Source organism: Dunckerocampus dactyliophorus, chromosome 19, assembly GCF_027744805.1.
Source record: "Dunckerocampus dactyliophorus isolate RoL2022-P2 chromosome 19, RoL_Ddac_1.1, whole genome shotgun sequence".
Lineage (NCBI taxonomy): Eukaryota > Metazoa > Chordata > Actinopteri > Syngnathiformes > Syngnathidae > Dunckerocampus > Dunckerocampus dactyliophorus.
The window spans coordinates 3,314,123-3,338,543 of NC_072837.1; the positions used below are offsets into that span (position 1 = coordinate 3,314,123).

At 41.8% G+C, this 24,421-nt stretch overlaps 2 protein-coding genes across 2 annotated transcripts; both read left to right on the top strand.

Moving 5' to 3' along the window:
- The first annotated feature begins 468 nt into the window (after positions 1-468).
- On the top strand, positions 469-7,673 carry opn8c (opsin 8, group member c). Its single transcript, XM_054761443.1, has 3 exons — positions 469-1,528; positions 3,789-4,082; positions 5,624-7,673. Exons 1-3 carry the CDS (start codon positions 1,354-1,356, stop codon positions 6,130-6,132), a joined length of 978 nt encoding a protein of 325 aa, XP_054617418.1. The 5' UTR covers positions 469-1,353; the 3' UTR covers positions 6,133-7,673.
- Positions 7,674-8,180: 507 nt separating this feature from the next.
- Positions 8,181-24,413, top strand: tagapb (T cell activation RhoGTPase activating protein b). Its single transcript, XM_054761440.1, has 15 exons — positions 8,181-9,943; positions 11,023-11,166; positions 12,490-12,575; positions 14,597-14,767; positions 16,789-16,953; positions 17,641-17,682; positions 18,579-18,663; positions 18,811-18,864; positions 19,037-19,106; positions 19,345-19,490; positions 19,684-19,845; positions 20,839-20,948; positions 21,129-21,315; positions 21,412-21,493; positions 21,568-24,413. The coding sequence occupies exons 2-15, from the start codon at positions 11,089-11,091 to the stop codon at positions 22,629-22,631; spliced, it is 2,502 nt and encodes an 833-aa protein (XP_054617415.1). The 5' UTR covers positions 8,181-9,943; positions 11,023-11,088; the 3' UTR covers positions 22,632-24,413.
- Positions 24,414-24,421: the final 8 nt, after the last annotated feature.

Consider the following 24,421-nt stretch of genomic DNA (forward strand, 5'->3'; position numbering starts at 1 on the left):
GAGTTTTATTTTGAAAGCCCCTACCCCTCCAACATGGGAATTCCGGCCACCATGAAAATAAATCACATTGGGGCCCCCCTGGGCGGTTGTGGGCACTACACCTTTAGGACCTAAGTGGGACCTAAGTGACTATTTTTAATTGACTTCAACTGAATTATACTTGAATGCATGTTTGATACCAAAACAAGGGAAGTGAACATACATAGGCCTACTATTTCAACAGCACATCATCAGCAGGGTAAAACGAACTTGTCTCTTGACGGTCTCAACCCAGCTCAGGTTTTTGTTTTTCTGCGTCGATAGTTCCATATTTGAATAAATGCAAGCATGTTTTTCTAATACAGTGTTCCCTCGCTTTATCGCGGTTACAGGCTGAGCTTGGCCCTTTAAGAAGAACTGCATTGTGGGAAGTTGAGTGTCTCTCTTCCCTCTCTCGTCTGTCTGCCCCGCCCATTGTTTTCTGCGTCTTGATTGGCGTCTTGATTGACCATAGTCAATCTCCTCCGTCCCGTCTTCATCCGCCATGTCTCCTGTGTCATCGCAAGCTTGCTTGCTGTCTTGTAAATTAATTTTTGGTTTGTCTGCAGCAATATGTTCTAACAAGGATACAAAAACGTTACTGAACGGCGGAACGGCGTGGTCACAGGAGAGAAATACGCGTGAGTGACGTAATAATTTCTTGTGTTGATCATTAAAATTCAAACGAAGGATTTTTTTTGAGTGTTTAAACGAGAGAAATGTGAGAAAATGTTATTGCCTGTCTGAGAAAGGTGTATGGTGAGGGGTTTTACACCCTTAAAACATAATAATGGTAAAAAATAAATAAAATGAAGTTGGCTACTTTGCAGATTTCACTTATTGCGGGCTATTTTGGGAACCTATCCCGCGCGATAAACGAGGGAACACTGTACTTCAATGTGACATGTATGCTTCAGTGTGGCCCCTTACTATACATTATTTGAGTGACTTTGGCGGGCCAAATGAAAAGCTTTGGCTGGCTGGATGTGGTCTGTTTGGCCTTCCTGTTGACATCCACTGCTGTAGGCAGTCAGGAACGTATGGTATTCATTGAACAAAATGTGCAGTATTGTGGTTGTAGTTTCCTGCACTGCATCGTACAAATATGCAGTACATGTGTTTTGCCCGTCTCATGTTATCAAATGAGAAGAATATCAGAAAAACACCAATGAATACCACTCTGGCAGTGTCAGCATATACATTGTGTACTATAATGACAGGCGGGATGGGATTCATAATTATTTAAAGGGATTTCTCCTTGCAGGTTGTTTGCTCAGACGAACATTTACCATAGGTTACCATAGTGACAGGTCCACTTTGTAGAAAAGCGCATGCATGCACTGTGGAGTGTGTGCAGTTCTGGCGTTTACTTTCAGTGGCAGAGAAGACTCGAGGGACTTGGTTCAAATGCTCCTGAACTGCACGTCGGACAACCGGACCGGCTCTTTGTTCACCTCCAAACTGAGCGCCGCTGCAGACATGTGTGTGGGCCTGGCCATCCTCTCCGTGGGTACGTGGCATCGTTTTGCTTGTTTTTGCATGTGCTACAGTTATGGGGCAAGTCAATTTCATGCTGATGAGTGTAACATTCCAATACGTAATATGAAACGTGGGGTTAGTAGAAAAGTGGGGAAAACATTTTCTATGCTCGGTTCTTTGTTTCCCCCAATTAGGATACCAATCAATTGTGTGATTCGGGTTTTTCCCTTTTTTCCTCTGCTGTTAGTTTTTATTTTATAATATAATAGTTGGATATATTGTATTGATCCCCAGAAGGAGTTTTTTTATTGTTTATACTACTAAACAGTCATTTATTTTATATCAATCCCCATAGGAATCTTTATTTTACACATTTTTTAAAAATTGCCAAATGTAATTTCAACCATTAAAAACAATACAAATTTAACTAATTTGATTAATTTTCATGTAAATTGTTAAATACATCAATTTTTAAAAATATTTTCTTGTTGCCAAAATTGTGGTGAAACCTAACATTTTTTGATGCCAATGTAATGATCATTTACTACTAATAATCATTATTTATATTACATTGTTTCCCATAAGATCCTTTATTAAAAAATACATATTACGTCAACACATGCAATAGTTTGACAAATTGAACTGAAACCTTTCTGGCATCAATTAGTCATCAGTATTATTTTATTAATGCACACATGTTGACATATTTTTGGTAAAATGTAGTTTAAAGCTTTATTTCTCTGCTATCAATGTATTTCATTTTTCGAATTATTATTATTGTCCATTATTGCCGGTGTTTCTCCTCATAGCGTCCTTGTCCCTGCAGCCTGGGACCTGAGGGTGTTAGAAGCCCATGAAGCTCTTATTCTCTGGAGAATGTGAGCTGTTGAGAGGAGGGTGATCTTCTGGAGGTCGTAGACGTTAATTTTGCCTGGTATCTTGTCTGTGTATTTGTTTAGCTCTTTTTGATTACACCCAGGACGGTAATGACTAACTGCTATGGTGAATGTTTTCATACCCCGTATTCTGTCAACATCTTTCTCAAGGTCTTTTATATTTTGACGTCTTTTCCGTGCACTTAGTGGAGGTGTTTCTGCACTCAACAAAAATATAAACACTTTTGTTTTTGCTCCCATTTTGCCATGCCCTGGATCGGTGTTTACGGTATTTGAGGCAAACTGTGTTCACAGCAGATAATGACTGGTTTTCAGATGGGAGCGAAAACAAAAGTGTTGCCTTTTGTATTTTTCAGTGTGAGGACGGACTCTTTTCTTTATCTTTGACCACAACGTCAGGGCGATTTGCAGCAATTCGTCTGTCTGTGTCAATAAGCACGTCCAAAAGGATTGTCATTTTCTCTACTGACTGTGGTTAGTGTTCGTACCGCTTGTCTTCAATCAGTAGCCCGTAGCAGTAGCACCTGCGACCGGTAGGAGGCCCCGGGGAAGACCCAGGACCCGTTGAAGAGACTGTCTCTCAATCGGCCTGGGAACGCCTCGGAGTCGCTCGGGAGCGGGAAGTCTAGGCTTCCCTATTGAGGCTGCTGCCCTCGCGACCCGACCTCGGCTAAGCGGAAGAAGATGGATGGATATTATGACTTTTTTCATGTAGAATTTTTTTTTTTTTTCGTTATACCATGACTTTATTCTCAACATTTTGATTTTATTCTCATAAAAAGACTGCATTTTTTTCTGTTTTGCTGTTTTCTTGTTTAATTGTATTTTTAGAATAGGCCATGGGCCAATAAAAAGTGCCACGTGCCGCAAATGTCCCCCAGGCCGCACTTTGGACATCCCTGTGGTGATGATGATTGATAGGCTAAATACAGTCGTCCCTCGCTACATTGCGGTTAGAATACCGCTCCCTCACTCTATCGTGGTTTTTCACTAATTAAATAATAAATGTCACTTTTTTGTGGTTGAATACGGCCTATTATTATTAAAAATCATTTTAAAAAATGCATATTTAAGCAACTTGTTCTTATTCTTGGCCTAATTCAACATTTTCCTGCTGAATGAACTACAATCTAAACACAAGGCAAAGTAGTATTCTAATTGTGAATGCAGTACTTTGCATTCTACATTGGCCACTAGGTGTCAGTGATTGCTCAGTGAGACTAGACTCGTCACTAATGTTCCCCAGGGAACACATTTACTGTGACACTGCTTATTTACGTCTTAAATGGCTCGAGAACCAATTAACCGCGATAAACGAGGGACGACTGTATAATGAAAGATAAACGACTACGTCATGAGTCACTCGTCACTCGTCATCACTAACTGTGTTCCTAGTTGTGTTGTCAGTTCTCGGCAATGGCGTTGTCCTGGTGATCTGTTACCGCCGCCGCAAGAAGATGGCGGGCACCGAGCTCCTCTGCGTCAACCTGGCCGTGGTGGACTTCCTGTGCTGCGTCTGCTTCTACCCGCTCTCCATTCTGTCATCCTTCCGACACGCGTGGCTCGGAGGAAACTTCACGTGCGTTTACTACGGCCTGGGATGCTTCATCTTCGGCCTGTGCGGCATGTTCACCATCGCCGCCATCAGCGTCTTCCGCTACCTGAAGATGTGTTACAACTTGGTTTATGGTGGGTGAATGCTTTCATTCCATTTCATGACATCGATTGTACTCAAAATGTGCTTAGGAAGACAAGTTGGCGTACATGTAATCCACCACATTTTACTTGATGCCGGCCATGTTTTTCCACCAATCTTGTCCAAATGTTACACACACGTGCTTGTTCGTCCCCTAAAGGCGTGTGCCAAATTCCGCGGTGATTCGGCCAAACACCCTAAAGTCGCAGTGGGTGTTTTTGTAGAGCTGTGTGAAATTTCAAGTCAACATAATTTATGTGGTTTAATAACAGCGCCACCAAGTGGCGTGTTAGTCAGGGGAATAATAAAGCACAAGCATCACAGTAGGGGTGTTTTGACACACTTTCACCCTTTTGTGTGCGGCAGGTCAGGAGTAGAAGAGTTACACCACAGGGCTCAACTTTTTTCCAGCAAGGGTCACACAGTGAAAAATGGAACGTGGAACAATGGAACAAGTTACAATACACATATGTTTTTTTTTTTTAATTTTCCAAATATTTCTACTTTCTTCCTAAATAGCCTTTGTAAAGTTTCTTCTCGTAATATTATGACTTTATTCACACAATATTAGAACTTTTCCCAACCCTAATTATCCAAACATTCCAACATTGTTTTGTTTTGCTCATAATATTACAACTTTGAAAAACTATTTTTTTTAAATGTCTTTAATGTGTCAACTCTGTGGTAGAAAATAAAATAAATTATTTTTTCTCATAATTTTAGAAATTTATTCTCCTGAAACTGTGACATTTTCTAGTTAGATAACTTTTTTCTCTTCATTTTTGAATTTATCCTTTTTTTCCCCTCCAACTATTTTAACTTTATTTTTGTAAATGTTTTTCCCGTAATTCTGATTTTATTTCCATAATATTTTGACTAGTAACATTATAACTTTTTCCGCAACCTAATTTTTCAAAAATGACAACTTTATTCTTTTTGGATTTCATAATATTGCTACTTCTAAAAAATAACGTCTTTTTAAAATTTTTTATTTAATATTTCAACTTTATGCCACTAAAATGACATTACTTTTCCCAATAATATTATGAGTTTATTCTCCTAGAATATTAACTTTTTTCTTGTTTGAATACAACTTGTTTCTCACAATTTTTTTAATGTATTCTTGTATTTTTTTGCCAACTATTTTAATTTTGTAACTTTATTCTTTGTTTTCTTTGTTGCTCATAATATTCCAACTATTCCGACAAAATAACGTCTTTAAAAAAAAAAAATTATATTTCAACTTTATGCTACGATGTTTTTCCTCATAATATTACAACCTTCTTGCTTTTTTTTTTTAGTACTACTTTCTTCTGTTAATATTTTGACTATATTTGTGTAGAATTAATTTTATTTTATTTTTAAAACATGTTTTTTTCTTGTTAAATTATATTTGTAGATGTGCCACTGGCCAATTTATAAAAAAAAACAAAAAAAAACACGATACTGCCCTGTTCTTGTCAGAGCGCGCGCTGCTGATTGCAGGAACTAACACAGATGCAGCATTGAAGATTGTTGCCTTTCTACCGTGCAGCTGTGTGGCTGGAAGGCACCAACATCCAGCTGGTGTGTTGCGGCATCTGGCTGGTGGCCACAGTGTGGTCCAGCTTCCCTCTCTTCGGCTGGGGCGAGTATGTCCCCGAGCCCTACGGACTGTCCTGCACCGTCGCCTGGCGCGGTTACCACACCTCCACTAAGGACGCCTTCTACGTCATCTGCTCCTTCATCTGTTTCACGCTGCTGCCCGTCCTGCTCATCGTGGTGTCCCAATGCCAGATCATCTACAAGGTGTCACGCTTTTCATACGCGCTGTCGGCACGAGGCATTCAGAACAACCTGCGGCATGCTGAGAAACGACTCTCCATGGTCAGCTTCGTTTACTGTCTTTGTCAGATATGCTGTTATGTGAGGGGGGTGATCACTTTTATGGGGATACTGTTGGTCGGTTACGCAGAAGGGAAAATACGTTTGATGGGATTAAAAAAACAACAAGGCTACTCCATTAGCAGCCCACATACAGCATTTTCTAGGGTCTCACCATAGTGGGAATAGCTGTCCATTAAGGAATTTGACCTCCATTTGGGGGCTATATTTGCCCCTTGGGGACTTTTGACTAATACAATCGTCCCTCGCTCCATCACGGTTCGAATATAGCGAATATAGTTTTTCAATAATGAATTATTGAATAAAGGTTCGCCATTTCATGGTCTACTACGGCCTGTTATTAGTCCCAAAATGCATATTTAAGCAAATGTTACGTATTCTTGGCCTAAATTAAGCATTTTCAAGCTTAAAAATGTTGTAAATGAACTAAAATACCAATACAGTTTAAGGCAATAGAAGACCTTGATGAACTGGCCGCTATGGAGTCTCTAGCAACACACCAGACTTTTGCCAACAGCTTTTATTATTTTATAATTATTTATCTCACAACATGCACAATGATAACAACAACAATAATAATAATAATAATAATAATAGTCATCATCACCAACTATTACTACTACTCTGAATCCTCGATGTCACTTCCTGTCCACACGTGCGTAAGACATTTATTGAAGCACACAAGCCTTATTTATCTTTAATGGCTTATTTTTTCTCATTTTACCTTCTATAATAATAATATGAGTGTAAATGTGACTGTAGGGGTGTTGTTTCTTGTCTAGAGGGCTCTAATAATGTCAAAAATCTTATTTAGAAAGTCATAGGTATGCTCCAAATACAGAAATCAATCCATCCATACATTTTTAATGCCGCTTGTCCTCACTCGGGTCGCGGGGGTATGCTGGAGCCTATCCGGGCTGACTTTGGGCGAGAGGCAGGGTACCCCCTGGACTGGTTGCCAGTCAATCACAGAAGTACGAAAATATTCCGTTTATTAACATTGAATCCCACTTTGCGGAAATTCACTTATCGTGGTCGGGACTGGAACGGGGATTCATGTAATAGGCCTTATTCGGCCATGAAACAGCGATCATTTACTCATGAATTAACGTTTGAAAAACCACAATAAAGTGAGCCCCGTCCATTTCGGTAGATTTTTCACAAACCAGCCGTTACATCTTAGAGCAAGTGAAGATTCAAGATTTGATTGACATGCGCAGCTTCAAGAAGATACAATACAATAACAAATGTTTAAATTGTAGCGCGGTTAACCAGACTAGAAACGTACGTTCACCGCTACGTTGGAACCTACACTGTACTGCATTTCCTATGATCTGTTATAAGACTACGGGACTGCTATTCTGCTCGGGCTATTAAGTGTTTTGAATTTCGAGTTCATTTTAAATGGTTTTTCCTTTGTCAGGAAAAAACATGGTTTCAGTTGAAGAAGGCAACAAAGCTTGTACATGCAGTGTATATGGCAGAACAGTAACAATATGCTTTGCTTGCAGGCCCATAATGATAAGAATAATCATGTGGACCATTGCCTGCATTCGGGTAAACATTCCCTTTTCAAAAGAATAAAGGAAAAGAAGCAAAAGGAAAGACGCTACAGGCGTTCCCTTTTGTTGTCCCAAAATGGTCCCAAGCCATCTTTTTGTCCTCCATGTATGATAATATAGCTCTCTTTTATTTGTCTTCTCCAGATGTTTTTCTGCATCAGTCTTGGTTATGTCATTGCCTGGGCGCCGTACGCTGTTGTGTCCTTCCTCTTCATATTCCACAAGGAGAAGCAGTACATGGCTCCGGAGGGCTTCGTGTTCCCTGCCCTCTTTGCCAAAAGTTCCCACGTCTACAACCCGTTCATTTACTTCTACTTCAACAAGACCTTCCAGAAGGATCTCCAGTCCCTGCTGGTGTCTTTCTGCCCCAAGATGGGAGGGAACCGGGTCGGTGTCCACACGGCCCCTGAGCCCATCCATATCCAGCTCCAGGAGAGAAGCAGCACGGGGAAGCGGTTTGCTTTGTCGCACGATCGCATGCACAGCAAGAGTAGAGGCAAAGGTAGCAAAGGGGCCGGCGGCAGCCCCGTCCACGGTAGACTGGTGCCCCATTGTTGGGTGTCCACGCCGAAGAATGTCCCCGTTATCTTGGAAAATAAACCTGCCAGCGACGCTTTGCCTGCTTATATGGACTCCATTTAGAGCCATCTACAAAACCATCCAAAATATGTGAAGATGGCATTTTAAATAATAAAATAATAGCATAACACCATTAAAATAAGCAATTAAGAACTACTACTACTACTACTCCTACTACTTTATTCACAATTCCCACACGGCGCTGTTTACGATCGGTCATCCGTTCACCAGACGTTGAAAAAAGACATGACGTCTAGCTACATGCATGCAACCCTCCAAGAACGGCGGCTATGTACTAATTATGTATTTTCTATATCAACTGTGGCTGCGTCTTTCAAATAAATGTTGTAATTGAGTGTGAACAGTGACCCATAGGAGCCCACAGACCCACACACGCTCCGGTAAGGCGATAATGATCATGCGTCCTTTGAATAGCTGCATTAGCTGCATACACTGGATGACTGAATGCTCCCTCTAATTGCAGACTGTTATGATGTTGTCCTTGGAGCAATCTGTACAAGGTATGGCATTGGCGAGCTCATTTCTTACCCAGAGTCACTTCCAGTTCCCACGTCCACCCGGCCATTGTCTGGATACACTCTACTGTACATATTCACATTTCTTTTTTTAGTTTGTTTATTTATGCTTCTGCATTCAGCATACTGATGCATTCAAAGTCTGTTCTTAGGTATGTGACCTGAGCGTGTCGAATAAATTTCAAATGTGGACATAAAACAATCTTTTTTTGTTTTTAATCCACACGACCGTTCCTAAAATACAATTAAACGGGAAAACAGCAAAAATGGAAAACACAGCAGTAATTTTACAAGAATAAAGTCATAATACTGTAGTACAGGGGGAAAAAAGTCACTATGAGTCGTTTTTAGGACGAATTCTTCTTCTTTTTTTGGAAGAATTCAGTTAAAATATTCAAGAAAAAAGAACAAATGTTCCAAAGTCATAACATTATGGGAACCAAAACAAAAAAATTACATTGCAAATTTTGGAAAATTAGGTTGGGAAAAAGTTATAGTGTTATGACAATAAAAATGTAAATGTTGAAATATTTGAAAAAAAAACCCCAACAAAAATGGATAAGCAAGCAAAAAAAAGTGTGATTTAAGGAGAAAAAGTTCTTACTCATAACGCGCTTTTTCGCATATAATCACAAAGCTGAGATGCAGGCTTTTTAAAATTGTGTACGAACGCCGTTACAGGCCAAGCCTGCCCTTTAAGAAGAACTGCATTGTGGGAAGTTGAGTGTCTATCTCTTCTCTCTCGTCTGTCTGCACCGCCCATTGTTTTCTGCTTCCTGATTGATTGATTAATTGATTGGCTGTAGACCACTGTCAATCAATCTCCTTCATGCTGTCCTGCCATGTCTCCTGTGTCATCGCTAGCTTGATTGCTCGCTAGCTTGTAAATGAATCTTCGTCTGCAGCGATATGTTTTAACAAGAATACAAAAACGCTACAGTCCAGCAAAACGACGCCAGGACGAAAAGGCACGGCCGCAGGAGCGGTTTATATAGGAAACAATATTTCCAATATTGTTTCCTATATAAACATATACTACATCCATCTAACTAAAGTCAGCTTCAAGTCAAATAGCATAAAAATAGCTTTTCAGGGTCATTTAAGTCCTAGAGATGCAGTGACCACAGCTGCCCAGGGGCCTCCCAATGTGATTTTATCTTTCATAGGGCCTGACGACGCCCCTGTTATGTACCCAAACTCACCAGGAGGTGATCAGATGTTTACAACAAAGTATCAGAACTTTTCCTGGACCAGGACAGGCTGCATGCATTTGACGTACGCTACATGTAAAAGGTAAGAACGCAAATGCTTTCCACTTAATAACAAGTTAAATAAATGAGACTAAGAAGTATTTGAAAACGATTTGAAGGCATTTTCTCTTCAACGTCTTTTTCTTGTTACCCTCTTAAAGGAAACCTGCACTTTGCCCATCACCCACAGTCCGTATGTGAAACATGAACACACGTCTTTCTCTTTTCTGCGTGTTCTAAAGCTATAAAAAAACAGCACGTGAGCAACTGGTATTAGCATTAAAAAACCCCTCCAGAAACATCAGTGCCTCACCAGCCATGAACCTCACTGCATGTCAGTGACTACTACCAAAAATGTAGAAATTATGGAGTGTGAATTATTTCTTGCCACCTTTTGTCATCACAAACTGAAAGCAGCAGATGTTCAGCTGACGTCAGCATTTTCATATGAGCCTTTATATTTTAATGTGTTTGTCAGCTCAAGCTTCACACCTAGTTGCCGCGTGTTTCGGCCCCCCCCCACCGAGCGCTCCCTCCTGGGGGGGAGATCCCACGCTTAAATTGGATTTGTTGCCATATGCTAGTCTCACACTTGCTTTCCGACACTTGTTAGGACCCCTTTCCATTTCAAAGCAATATTCCAGATTCCGTGTGCGTGCGTGCGTGTGTGAGCATGTGCGGCTCAAATACTAAATAATATTCCATAGCCTTTGCTTTGCCCTTAGTCTGCTCTAGAATAACATTTGCCAATGTTATTATTCACATGTCCTCCATGGCCTGTTGTTGATTGGTGATGCATTCAAATGAGAATTAGATTTTGCATTTCACGCAATAGATAGATAATTATGTAATGTTATGTGGCCTGAGCAGGCAGCAGTGAACTCATTATTGGAAGAAGCTGCATCAACGGAGCGGAACTGGACGTAACAGCACGGATGGAGGGCACAGTGGGCAGGCTTGGGCTTCACAGGTCCAGGTCAAGCATACCAACCCCTCCCCGCTGTCCTCTTTTCTGTGCCAGCCGGGCCGTCATTGTTCCTTTCTCACCCTCATTAGTTTGGAGAGTTTGGGGGTGAGCGATGTTCTACTGTAATTGCTCATTTGCAACACCCTCCTGGAAAGGAGCACTGCTTTCCCTCCACTGTGCAGGGTGTAAAACACGACGGAGCCTCCCTACAAAGCGCCAGCATGGGCCCACCAGGTGGCGGAGGCGCCGTAATGACGAGGAGAGGAAGCTACGATGAAGCCGCTGCCTCTCTGCGTCCTGTGAGTGGTGCTTCGTAAGCCTTCGTTGACTCTACTCTATGCAACTATGAAAAAAAAAACTTAATTTTCTCTCCCTGCCTCGTTAGCATTAGGAGGTGAAAGTTCAGGTTGTGCAGGTTTTTGCATGAATATGTTACACTTTCATGTCGTCTGAGCTCAACTGAACTGGGAAGAAAGGATTGAAATGTCTGCTGAAATACATTGTGTTCATGAATTTCGGTTTGTGGCTATCTGGCGTTCGAGTTGTCGCTGCGCTTGCTCCACAACGTTGTGTGAGCCCACTTTTATACTCTGGGTAGACAGTCTGCCTAGGTCCTCGCCGTTTCTCTGCATTTTCTATATAATCATACTTTTATTTTGTTTTAAAGTCCAGCTTGACTCTCCAATTAAAGCGCACGCCATGCTCACTCCACAGGGTTGTGTGCATCAATTTTTATCTTCTGGGGTGACAGTCTAAGTAGGTCCTAGCTGTTTCTCTGCATTTTTCTGTAACCATACTTTGGTTTTATTTTAAAGTCCAGCTTCACTGTGCATTTAAATCTCCAGTCACTTCCATGCTCGCTCCACAGCGTTGTGTGCATCAATTTTTATATTCTGGGGAGACCGTCTGCCAAGGTCCTTGCTGCTTCTCTGCATTTTCTCTGTAGTCATTCTTTTATTTTGTTTTAAAGCCCACCCATACTGTTCATTTAGAGCTCCAGTCGCCTCCATGCTCGCTCCACAGGGTTGTGTGCGTCAATTTTTATGTTCTGGGGAGACAGTCTGCCTAGGTCCTAGCTGTTTCATTTTTTTTTTAATCATACTTTTATTTTGTTTGTGCATTTCTCAGGTTTCCTCTGGTTTGTGTGCATCAATTTTTATGCTCCGGGGAGACAGTCTGCTTATATTTTTCTCGCTTCTCTGCATTTTCGCTATAATAGTCCTGTTCTTTTGTCTTAAACTCCAACTTTACTTGGCATTGCGTCTTCCAGTCGTCTCTGCACTTGCTCCACAGTGTTGTGTGCCCATTTTCATGTTCCAGGGAGCAAGTGTGTTCTTGCTGTTTCTCTGCATTTATTTTTTGTTTTTAAACCCAACTTGACTTTTTTAGCGTTTAGCGTTGCAGTCATCTCTGTGTTCGCTCCACAGCGCTGTGTGTGTCCATTTTAATGCTAAGAAGCCAGTCTGCCCGTGTCCTCGCCGTTTCTTTGCATTTTGTCTAGAATTGTCCTTTTATTTGGTTGTAACTCGGGCTTCACTTGACATTTAACATTCCAGTCATGTCAGGCTGCAGTGTTGTGTGCATAAACTGTGATTAATTTTCCAATTCTTTTTTCTTTGCAGCATTTCCGAAATATGGCTCAGAGACGACGCTCTGCCCCATCGCTGGTTTTCGGGAAGGCTTTGGCCATGCCGTGGTCTCCAATCAGGTGCATGGAACATTTTCTTATCACATCAAGCAAAGCATTTTCTGTCATTCATCTCCAAGTGTGCTGCAAGTGTTTGCGAGAGGAATGCATGGAATGCTTCGCTTCAGCTTTGTCAATAGCCTAATTAAGTCTGTTTTGATTGCAGTTAGATTTTTCCCCCGAGTACTCAAATGGATTCTCCTTGTATGGTGACAATCACGGTCAAGTCATAATCAAGCAAAAGAAAAACACTAAACATTCAATCTCACACGACACTAAATCAAACCTTATTGAGCCAATAGCTGCAATTTACTGATAGAGAGTATTCTCAACAAATCAGCTGGGGTACGGACCAAATACTGACAATGTAGGGTAGGGGTGTCCAACGTGCGACCAGGTGCCATTCGTATGTTGTTTTATTGGCCCATGGCATGTTGTGGAAAAACGGGTACAACGTGAAGAGAAAAACCTGAAATCTTTATTCAAATAACTAATAATAACACAAAGCTTTGTCCTAAAAAGTAATATATATATATAGTATATATTTTTTAGCCTTTTTCTACCAAAAAAAAAAATATATACATATCTCAAAGTGGCCCCTTTGATCCTTTGATGTAGGGTATTAAAATCCGTTGTGACCACCGTCATTATTTGTTATTTGTGTGACATTATAAGACACCCACCGTCATTATTTGTTATTTGTATGACATTATAAGACACCCACCGTCATTATTTGTTATTTGTATGACATTATAAGACACCCACCGTCATTATTTGTTATTTGTGTGACATTATAACACACCCACCGTCATTATTTGTTATTTGTGTGATTATTATAACACACCCACCAGCTGTTTTAGTCACAATTTTCCATGTGAGGGCGTTATTGAGCAATGTGGAGTTCTGTTCAAAGACACCACGGAATTTAAAATTAATTCACATGTTTTGAGTGTATTTTCTGGGATTTCCGAGCAAGCATTAACGTAGCAAATTGGACTTCTCCGGTATTACTAGAGCGATAACATTTAACTATTTATTTAGGCCACACCTACACGCATAATAAAGATGTTGCGACGTTTGGAGTGTCCTTGAATGCACCTCGCGGTCTTTTGGGACAATGAGGAAGTGTCCAGGCTGAACGGACTGTAGGCATGTTTGTGAGTTGTAGAGAAATATATGGTGTTGGAATTGCACTGCTGTTGGTGTGTTCAGGTCACAATAAAGTTAGAAAGTTAGACTTTTCTCACTTTATTCTGTCCTGAACAGGCTATATATGTGGGACTGTGGGGTCGCCATACTGCATTGATACTAATGAGGATATTTAAGGGCGTGAAACTTGGTAAGAAAGTGAACTACTTTCTTTCTTTCTTTTTTTTTTTTTTAAATAATGACTTCGCCCACATTGGTTTTGAATGTGGCCACCTTTTAAGAGGCAGGGAAAGTACCACACTTGTTTGCATTTACGTTTCTGTACACGTGGGATGTGCCGTGACCAAAAGTGGTTTCACTATTATTTGCATCCTTGAGACATTGTTGTTTGGTGTAAAATCATCATATCACTGACATTTAGCGCCGCCTCGGATACCGTGGATATGTGTTAAATCCGTGAACAGTCTGGGGAAATGTCATGGCAGATTAAAACAATCCTTTTCTATTAAAAGTCAAAGCTGGCTGAGCTCCAGTTTGATGACTTTTGAAGATAAAATTGGGAACAATCAATGTTAAGACAGCTTCGTTCCATCCACCCATCTTCTATCCTCATTAGGGTCTGGAGCTGGAGCCTATCCCAGCTGACTTCGGGAGAGAGCATGTCCATCTTTGTAAAATAATATTTAACTTAAGCCGCTGGTCTGCCGAAGAGGTAAGATAAGAAAAAACGTATCTAAACGTATCGCTTCTGATGAAAGTGGTGTTGCTGAAGGAGATGCTCGTGCCTCATGAGAAGGGTTGGCCATCATGGATGGCAACCGAGGTGGTGATCCACTCCTGCCGGTATTTTGGAGGTGCTAAGACAACAAGTGTGTGTTTGTGGTCACTTTCAGGGAGGAAAGCTCCTGCTGGGTGTCAGTGGAGCAGAGCCCTTTCGTCCACGGCCTCACCGGGGAGAACGGAGAGCTGCTGCTGGACGAGTGCGTTCAGGTGACGGAGGGTACGAAAACCAGGAAGACACACCTCTTCCTCTTCAGTGATGTGCTTGTCTTTGCTAAGCTCAGGTAAGAAAGAACCTCACATACAGTGGTGTGAAAAAGTGTTTGCCTCCTTCTTGATTTCTTTTTTTTTTTTTTTGCATGTTTGTCACACTTAAATGTTTTCAATCATCAAACAAATGTAAATATTAGTCAATGATGACGCACCTGAACACAAACTGCAGTTTTTAAATGAAACTTTTTATTATTAAGGGAGGAAAAAAATCCAAAGCTGCATGGCACCGTGTGAAAACTGGACTGCGCCCTAAACCTAATAACTGGTTGGGCCACCCTGAATCAGTCAAGCATTTGTGATAACTTGGAATGAGTCTCTTACAGCGCCGTGGACAAATTTTGTCCCACTCATGTTTGCAGAATTGTTGTAATTCAGCCACAATGGGGGGTTTCCCAGCATGAACCACCCTCAGTAGGATGGAGGTCCTGACTTTGATTAGGCCACTCCAAAGTCTTCAGTGTTCATTGTTTTTCTTCAGTCATTTAGAGGTGGACTTGCTGGTGTGTTTTGGATCATTGTCCTGCTGCAGAACCCAAGTTGGTTTCATCTTGAGGTCACGAACAGATGGCCGGACATTCTCCTTCAGGATTTTTTGGTAGACAGCAGAATTCATGGTTCCATTTATCACAGCAAGTCTTCCAGGTCCCGAAGCAGCAAAACAGCCCCAGACCATCACACTACCACCACCACATTTTACTGTTGGTATGTTTTTTTTTCTGAAACCAGATGTAATGGGACACACACCTTCCAGAAAGTTCAACTTTTGTCTCGTCAGACCACAGAGTACTTTCTCAAAGTTCTTGGGGACCGTCAACATGTTTTCTGGCAAAATTTTTGTTCAGCAGTGGTTTCGTCTTGGAACTCTGCTACGCAGGCCGTTTTTGCCCAGTGTCTTTCTTATGGTGGAGTCATGAACATCGATCCTTAACTGAGGCAAGTGAGGCCTGCAGTTCTTTGGATGAGGTTGTGGGGTCTTTTGTGACCTCTTGGATGAGTCGTCGCTGTGCTCTTGGGGTCATTATCGGCTTTATAACCTTTTCCAGACCCATAAATCTCAATTAATCTCACTTAAATTATGTTTTAACAGGGAGCCCGTTGTTCAGAGTTGCACGGAGCTGCATCGTGGACCGGTCGCCAGTCAATCACAGGCCACGTACACGCTTGAGACAGACAACCACTCACTCCTTTTATCGTATTTCATTCTAACAAGACACGGCATTAGACACGGGAGCATCACAACAGGAGAGTGAAAGGGGAAGTGATGGTGTTTTTAGAACTTCTATGCAGAATGCTAGGGAATCTCCGCACTCACCAACCGTCTGTATTTAGTCACCATGACTATCTTAAATTACACAGAAAACCCCCGAGGTATGATGTGTAATGTAGTAGGCCTTCATAGAAGAAAATATAAGAAAAACTTGCAGGGATGCAACAGAATGCATCAAGCCGAAAATTAATTAAATTAAATTAAATTAAATTAAATTAAATTAAATTTTGACTTGACTGAATTTAATTTAATGTAACGTAATTGAATTTAACTGAATGTCAATGACGGATTTTAGACTACTTCTGATTGGACAGTGCTCACGATTTAATAGCATTAAATTAGTTCATTTAAAAAGGTGTCGGAAGTCACAAATTCAACAAAATAAACAGTCCTATTTTTACTTTCTTTTCTTCTTGTTCCCATAATCGCTTTAAAATACTTGAAGTCCTGCTTTCCAGGTTTCTAAGAACCGCTCCCAGTGAATAATCTTGATTTTATTTTGTATTGTGTGTTTTTGTATTTCCTAAGTCCGAGACACTGTCATTTCTCTACCACAACCTGCCCACTGTTCCAGTAGGACGCACATGAAGGGTTACAGTACATACTGTAAACACACCAAATGTCACGTTTATGAAATGACTCAGCCGGGTACATGTGTTTTTTTCTGTTTTTTTTTTTTAAACAAGTATGATAATGGTAGTGAACAGCACCTTTGTTTGTTGGCAAACACCGGCTGTATCTGGAGCACTTTTTGTTTCTGTGCAGGTCCGCTTGCAGCTATCGTGTGAAGCACAGAGTCAACTTGGAGGACGTCTGGCTTCACAGTTTTGAGGATGACGCCGAGCGGGAGCGTGGAACGGAGCCGGACGCAGACCTGAGGAGGACCCTCGCCTTTGCTTGGGGTGCCACTTTTTGTTTAGTGTGCTTTAGGTGAGTATTTGTTTCACATGTATGTTCTCTGTACATTTATGCAGTAACACGGTGTAATGTCATGCATTACTAGTAACATGTGGCAAATACACTATCAACAATTTTACACATGCACAAGTAATTCATCTCTTTTTTTTATTGTGTTTTGTCTTATGCAATAGTAAATTCATGTGATCTCCGCTACCTTCATGAAATAGGGAAATAGCAAAGAGAAAGTTCAGCCTCTGAAGCATCATAAGACAAGAGGTTGCAAAATAGGAACAATGTACTTTCTGTGGAAATGCTACTTATATACTGTACATACATACATACATATATATATATATATATATATATATATATATATCTCCAAAATGCCTCATAATGGATGCAAACATTCGTGTCAGTGACTACTACATGAAGTCATTTAAGGTCAGTGTGGGTTAAAGCTCCAATAGTTTCAAAAGATAGAAACTCTTTCCACTGGTGGACGAACAGTATAGCAAAGCGCAAGCGAGTGGGAAGTGGAGGATTGGTTTGGTAGGTTGGTGGGCAAGGGGGACGCCGTGACATAGCTTCCTGTTCCCGTGACTGAGTTACACTTTCCGCCTCGGCAAAAGAGCCCGTGACAGCTCGCGCGGGCTTAGTCCTCTTTGATTTCACGGGGGTTAATAGAAACTCATTGCACGTGTTTTATTTGGCTTGCAGCTCTCCTGAGGTGAAGGAGCGCTGGTTCGATACCCTGCACAGGTAGGAGACTCTGGTATTTATATTTTTTTGGTGGTATTTAGGGGACTTACGTAACAGAAGCAGTTTTGATTTTTGATTTATGATATATAGTTTTAGATTTTATTTAATTGTTATGTCTCTCCAGTGGCATAGGATTTGGGGTTTTTTGGATTTAAAAAAAAAAAAAGAAAGTTAATCTTGCCTTAGCTGAGTGATATGTGTGATTTATGGTCCCTTCTGAATATGAGAAATATGGTGACCCTAAAGCAGGGCTACTGAACTGGCCAATGTGGCCATGAATGACATCAGCTTGGCCCACGAGACCAGTCCAACAGCGTTTGCAGTTTGTTCTCAACTGGCTGCGGCACCCGTCCATCACGCCTTACAGATACGCGCCAGATAGACAAAAAGTGCAATTCAAAAAGATTTTATGAATATACAAATGTAGCAGTTCTTCTCATTAATAGTTCCAGTTGGGCATAAAAATGCCCCCCTCCACATGCCCAAGGTCAAAGGTCACATAAGTCCCCCCTTTTCATAGTTGTCTGAGGCAACGCCTGTAACATACATTTTTTTTCTCATAAATTTACAACTTTATTCTCATAATAAGTTTTTCTCCTAGATTTAGGACTTTGTCATAAATTTACAACTTTATTCTGAAAATGTTATATAACAGGCATTGAAATGAAAAGGGGGGACTTATGTGACCTTTGGCCTTAAGCAAATGTTATATTACTACTTTTTCACGTAAATTTACGACGTTATTCTCGTAAATTTATGACTTTTCTTCTCGTAAATTTACCTTGCAAATTTACGACCTTATTCACGGAAATTTACGAGAACAGAGTCGTAATATTCCGAGAATAAAGAATAAACCTTCACCGTGTATTTATTTTTTGTTGTTGTTGTTTCCACAGCAAAATTAAAGAAGCAAGAGCCAGAGGTGGTTGTGCTTCTTCTCATCAGGGCGTCCTCATGAAGGTGTTGGCTGACATCAATGCAGTAAGTCTCTTAGTCACCATGATTAAAGAAATAATTTAAAAAAACAATAATTGATACTATCATTGAATATTATTATTGTGTTAACGTTTGTATTGGAATATTAATAATTTAAATATAAATTTAAAGACTGATCCTCTCTTCTTTTAGACTAAAACTCTCATCGGAAGCAGCATGGAACAGATTATTGACCTTCCACTCGATGTAAGTATAAACCGAGACATTTGTGCACAAACTCACCACAATATCATGTGGTGTGCAAACCAAAAGGCGTGCAGCGCTAATGCGTTTGTACAGTGAGGTTGAGGAAGGGTCTATTGTTTCATATTTGTATGTTCCTCTTTCCTGCGCCTGATCTGTTTTATTTTGTTGCCAGGGCGATGTAAATAGTCAAGTTCTGTCCAAGCTGTTGAATAACCAAGAGGACAAGCTGACACAGCTGCATGGTGAGTTCACAGCAGAAGCGCAAACTTCCTTTTGCAAGTGTTCCTCAAGGGCAACTGTGTAGCAGGGAGGTGCCACCTGTGCACTGGCACACGAGCAAAGTTAAAACCGCATGAACTGAAAAGGAAACACAAAGTGCAAAGATGTCACAGTGCTGCTCTTGTGCGTGATGCAGTAGAATGCGGCTTAGAACAGTGCCCTCTAAAATGCATATGGATGAAACATTTTTGCTGCCGCCAGAAACTAAGTGGAGCTTGGTGAGGAAGCTGAAGAAGGGCTCTAGTTTCATCAGCAAAGCGACTCGATCAGACACCAAGACTCAGATTTTTGGACAGTCCCTGTGCCAGCTGTGCCCAGATGACAGCTCGCTTCCTAAACCCATCACCGTAAGTCAACCTTCACACTTGCAGTCAATTGAAAGTCTTTCTAAGTGATTGTGACAGATGGCTTCCTGTTTTTGTCTCATGTGAACCCATCTGATGTGAAGTGTCCCATAATGAGGACAAGACAGCATCTGCGTGTGCTACCTATTGATTTGCCGAGCGCTAGGGTAATCTCACCTTGATTCTCCCTCGGCAGGAGATGCTGCTGTTGCTGAGGAAGAGGGGTCCGTCCACGGAGGGAGTGTTTCGTAAGCCGTGCAACAACAAGAACATGAGGGACATCAGGGATAGGCTCAACGGAGGCCTGGAGGTGGACATGGAGGCTCAGCCTGTCGTTCTGCTGGTTGGGCTGCTCAAAGTATGTTCCCGCTCCTGTTCCTGTTCCGCTTGTGCAGACACGTTATCGTTATGTTACCTTACATTGCATGATGTGACATTATGTTGCAGTAGATGACCTTACATTACATTGCATTACCTCACTTACGTAGTATTATGTTACCTTATGTTGTATCTACCCTACCTGTTATGTTACATTACATTGCAATGTTACCATACATACTCTATACACTAAGTCCCCAACTAACGAACACAATTGGTTCCAGACGACCGTTCTTAAGTCAAATTGTTCTTAAGTTGAAATAAAATGAATATTACCCATTATATAGGTACTACATGTATGTGTATACATATACGTATATGTGTATGTATGTAAATATGAGTTTGGATGCAGTAGTAATATTAAACAAGGATAATTAATGAAAAAAAACAATAATAAAAATGATATAATAATACATAATGATAAATGTTATTTACCTTTGAAGAGGAGTGGTGGAGGAGGAGGAGGAGATATTGAAAAAAAGGACAAATCGTCATGGTTAGACTCTTCTAAAAGAGGTAGTGTTCTGTGGGTGGTGTAGAATTAAGCAGGCCTATTAACGCTTCATAATCACACTTTAATCACACACTCTGTCTGGGTTGTAGCATACAACTCTTAGCCTTCCTCTCTCCTCCCCTCCTCCTCCTCTTGTTCTCCCGCTGTTGGTCCCATTAGCAGTGTCACAGTGCCCTCTGCTGGTCAAGCATGTAGCAGTATAAATATGGACTTATAAGGCAAAACACATGAAAATATAGACCAGTTGGCATTATGCCCCTTCCTTCTTAAGTATAAGTGTGTATTTTTACTGTTTTACTTGACATGCAGCTCTTATGTTTTGGGCTTTTAAATGGCAATTATTTGCCTGCTTTAATTGACCCTAGGGTCCAAGTGCAGCAATTATATTTCAACTGTGCCTGTGGTTGACTGTGATTACGTCCATCCAATCCATTTTTCTATACCCGACTGTTGTTGCAGAGCTTTCTAAAAGAACTTCCTGGTAGCCTGCTGGTCTCTGAGCTCTTTGACGAGTGGATGGCTGCTCTGCAGAGTGAAGACATCCAGCAGAGAGGACTGGAACTTAGGAGGTGGGCATTCACTGGTACTGTATATGGAGTTTAGAAGTAACATGAAGTCTGCTGGTGAGTTTGCGTTTATGCAGTGACATGTAGAAATGCCTTGCATCAACACAACGCACTTCTCTTTTTCCTGTGACTAAAAGGAAGAGAAAGAGCGCCAAGCTAAAACTTCCGGTTCTCCTCCTCCAGGGTGGTGAACAAGCTCCCGGGGCCCAACAAACTCCTCTTGCAGCACCTCGCCTGCGTACTCCATCACGTCCTTGAGAGCGCTGACATCAACAAAATGGACGCCTACAACCTGGCGGTGTGCATCGCCCCCACACTGCTGCAGCTGGAGGTCGCCCCCCTTGATGAGCAGAAGGAAATGATGAAAAAGGTACAGTAGTTAAAGGTGTTGGCTTTGTCTAGATGGAGCCTTGGAAAGATGACATCTGACATAGAGTTATCTTGCTTTCTTTGTGCAATGCTAAAGGTCACAGAGCTGACCCAGTTCCTGATTGAGCACTGTGAAATCCTTGGAGACAATATCCCTCATCTCTTGGATACTGATGAAGGTGCACAACTCATAAAATGATAAGAGTTGCAATTCGAAAGGGGACATGGTAATTGATGTGGCCGTCTTTTGCAGACTCCGTGTCCTCCCAGCATCACGACTCGGCGTACGACAGCACCGATCCGGACGGAGACGGCGAGGCCGGAAGGAGCGGCTCGTCTCCCTCTCTCAGTCTCAGCATCACCATGTCCTCCTGCTCGTCCGACGGCATCTTCAGTCCCAAGCCTCCTTTCAACCGCCGCTGCTCCGAGCCCATCATCCTGCCCTCGGCTGATGTCGAGAACCTCTGCGGCCATCCAAGGAGCCGTGATGACTGCTCTGTGGAGAACTTTGAGAAGCAGCCTTTGAAAAAACAAATCTCCGATGATTCCTTCTGGCGCCGGGGCCAAAGAAGCGACACGTCTGATTTGTCTTTTTCTAAACTGAAGAGCAGCTCCAACATGGAGCAGCGAAGCTATACTGGGAATCAAATCATGGACTCCTCTAGCTCTTCCCTAGAGAGTGCGGCCTCCAACCAGTCCGAGGGTTCTGTGTTCACCAGCTCCCCAGCAGCATCTCCGCTTTGCTCCAGGAGAGCCACCCAGAGTGGTGTGAGGCCTCCACAGATTTCTGATGAGAAGAGACGCTCACATTCATTGAGGGCCGCTTGCAAGGTGCTGATGCGGACCAGGAGCTTAGGAGGCTTCAGCAGGAGCAGCCTGAAGAAGGACCCCCAGAATGAAAACTCCTTGCCTTGTGAAACGCTCCAGGAGGTGACTCCGGATGAGCCCAAGCAGCGCCCCCTTTCAGCCATCATGGTGTTCAGGCAGGTCGACAGCAGGTTGCCTTGCAGGCCACCGTCCTACGAGCAGGCGGTGCACAACACGCCTCTCCCCCCTCAGTACGGATCCATGACTGTATATGACGCCATCGCTCTGGAGAGAATATCCCGCCGCGCCTCTGTCAATTGCTCCAGCTTGTCCAGCTGCTCTGTCAACCACCATGTTGACACGCAGGAAGAAGGTGTGGAGCAACGTGTGGTCTTCCGCCAGAGGGCCATGTCCGAGTCTGTGTCCGCTGGGCATCAGGAGGGGGTGTCACAGAGATGCAGCCAGCCTGTGTTTGAGGACTTTTCATATGCAAAAGAGTCCTACGTTTGACTGACCATCAAGCGGAGTCTTTGCTATCGGGCACGGAAAATCTACAACAAGGGGGACACTTTTCCCTCCCCGGTAACCTACTACATGGCTGCAATTTGCTTTGAATTTGATCCCCCTCCCCGCTGCCTGATAATTGTGCCTCAGCAGGACATTGTGCCCCCACTGCTACACTGTGTTCATTCATTTTGGGGCTATGACATAACTCTGGCAGCCTCATAACAAGAGAAAGTGTGTTTCCAGACTGCAGCAATTATAAACTGCTTTCCTGTCTTTGTGCCGCCATTCAAAGATGTTCATGCAGTTCAGTGCCTTGTTACTACTCCCTCTTTCACCTTGAATTAATCCCAACTTTGTGCTGCCGTCCAGGTATCACTTTGTTAGTAGTACTTTTTAGAGTACAAAATATGTTTTTGAGAATTGGTAGATATTTGGTCTATCGAAATGAAGCTATTATACTTTGTGTCGAGTCAAATGTTCATTGCAGTGCTGTGCAAAAGTCTTGAGCTGCGGAGTTATCTTGTTTTAATTCCTTTTGTCGGCAGTCATTTTAGTAAATACAGTGGAACCTCGGTTAGCGTCCAGACGGCCGACTCAAACTGAAACGTACTCTAACCGAATCCATTTTTCCCATGCACACACCCCGAAAATGTTAACACAAAACACTTTTTTGTACTTTTGCACACAGAAAACAATTGGAAATATACATACATGACAAGTAAAAGGGATAAATAAACATTTAAAATTGCTTGATTGTTGATGAAGACGGCGATGAGGCATCAAGACCCACACGGACACCACCTTTGTGTTTTGCTACGGGTAATTTCTTGAATTCAATAGTGTTTCTCACCTTCTGTACCAAAATGATGGCACTCGCAACTTTCTTTGGCTGGCGCTATTGTGCGTTATTTCAATCGATCGATCAATAAGAAACGCAGAGCCTTGTGGTGTAACTGTGCTAGGTAGCAAAGGACGACAGTCAACCGCTGATGATGGGTGACAATGACTTCCAGTTTCTATGCCAACATGCGTATAACGGGGACGTTTTGCGATAGGAATATGTCAACGCAGCTGGACTCACGCAGTGTATTAATAATACGCCACATTGTACGCTAACCGGGAAATGTACATAAACCGAGGCAACATTTTTTGCATAAATTTTCAACGTAAACAAAAAAATACGCTAACCAGGGCGTACGCTAACCAAGGTTCCACTGTAGTAGGAAAGATACAGGCCTTTGCACTGACAAGTGTATCTTATTGTCACATTTTGTGTATTTTAACGCCAAGGCGTTAATAGTACTTTACCTTACATTTCACTGCATGCACGTGGCGTCTAACAATGTGGTGTAAGCTAAATATTACCACTTTAGTCTTTATGCTTCTGTTTGGTTGGTATCGTCTGCTTGTATTCTAACAACGAGACTGCGAAATCTAGCATTGCGGCAACAAATGTAATGATTGCATGACACTTTTGCTCAATGCTGTTTGTTTTTGTAAATCAGCACCTTGACCTTCTTTATTCCACTACATGAAATCACATTCCTAGTGAAGCTTTCTTTATTTGTAAGCTGAAAAGTACAATAAAATACATAAACCGTAGGGTTGTCAGATTTTCTGCTTGAGCATACGTAGTCTGTTATGCTTAGTTCGAGCTTCTATTTTTGTCTGGTTTGCTGGTTAGATTGTCTGATTGGTATTTCTTGGGATAAATCTGCGTACTAAATGTCATGCCAGCTCATGTGTGAAATGCGTGCCTTGAATCTTTGAATAACAGTCAATATATTCTTTGG

Bases quoted from the DNA above. Each gene is read 5' to 3' on its own strand.
- tagapb (XM_054761440.1), top strand. From the start codon at position 11,089: ATGGGCCCACCAGGTGGCGGAGGCGCCGTAATGACGAGGAGAGGAAGC. The intron at 11,167-12,489 runs GTGAGTGGTGCT...TTTTCTTTGCAG, and splicing joins CCGCTGCCTCTCTGCGTCCT to CATTTCCGAAATATGGCTCA. The intron at 19,491-19,683 runs GTAAGTCAACCT...CTCCCTCGGCAG, and splicing joins CGCTTCCTAAACCCATCACC to GAGATGCTGCTGTTGCTGAG.
- opn8c (XM_054761443.1), top strand. From the start codon at position 1,354: ATGCACTGTGGAGTGTGTGCAGTTCTGGCGTTTACTTTCAGTGGCAGA. The intron at 1,529-3,788 runs GTACGTGGCATC...CTGTGTTCCTAG, and splicing joins CCTGGCCATCCTCTCCGTGG to TTGTGTTGTCAGTTCTCGGC. The intron at 4,083-5,623 runs GTGGGTGAATGC...TCTACCGTGCAG, and splicing joins GTGTTACAACTTGGTTTATG to CTGTGTGGCTGGAAGGCACC.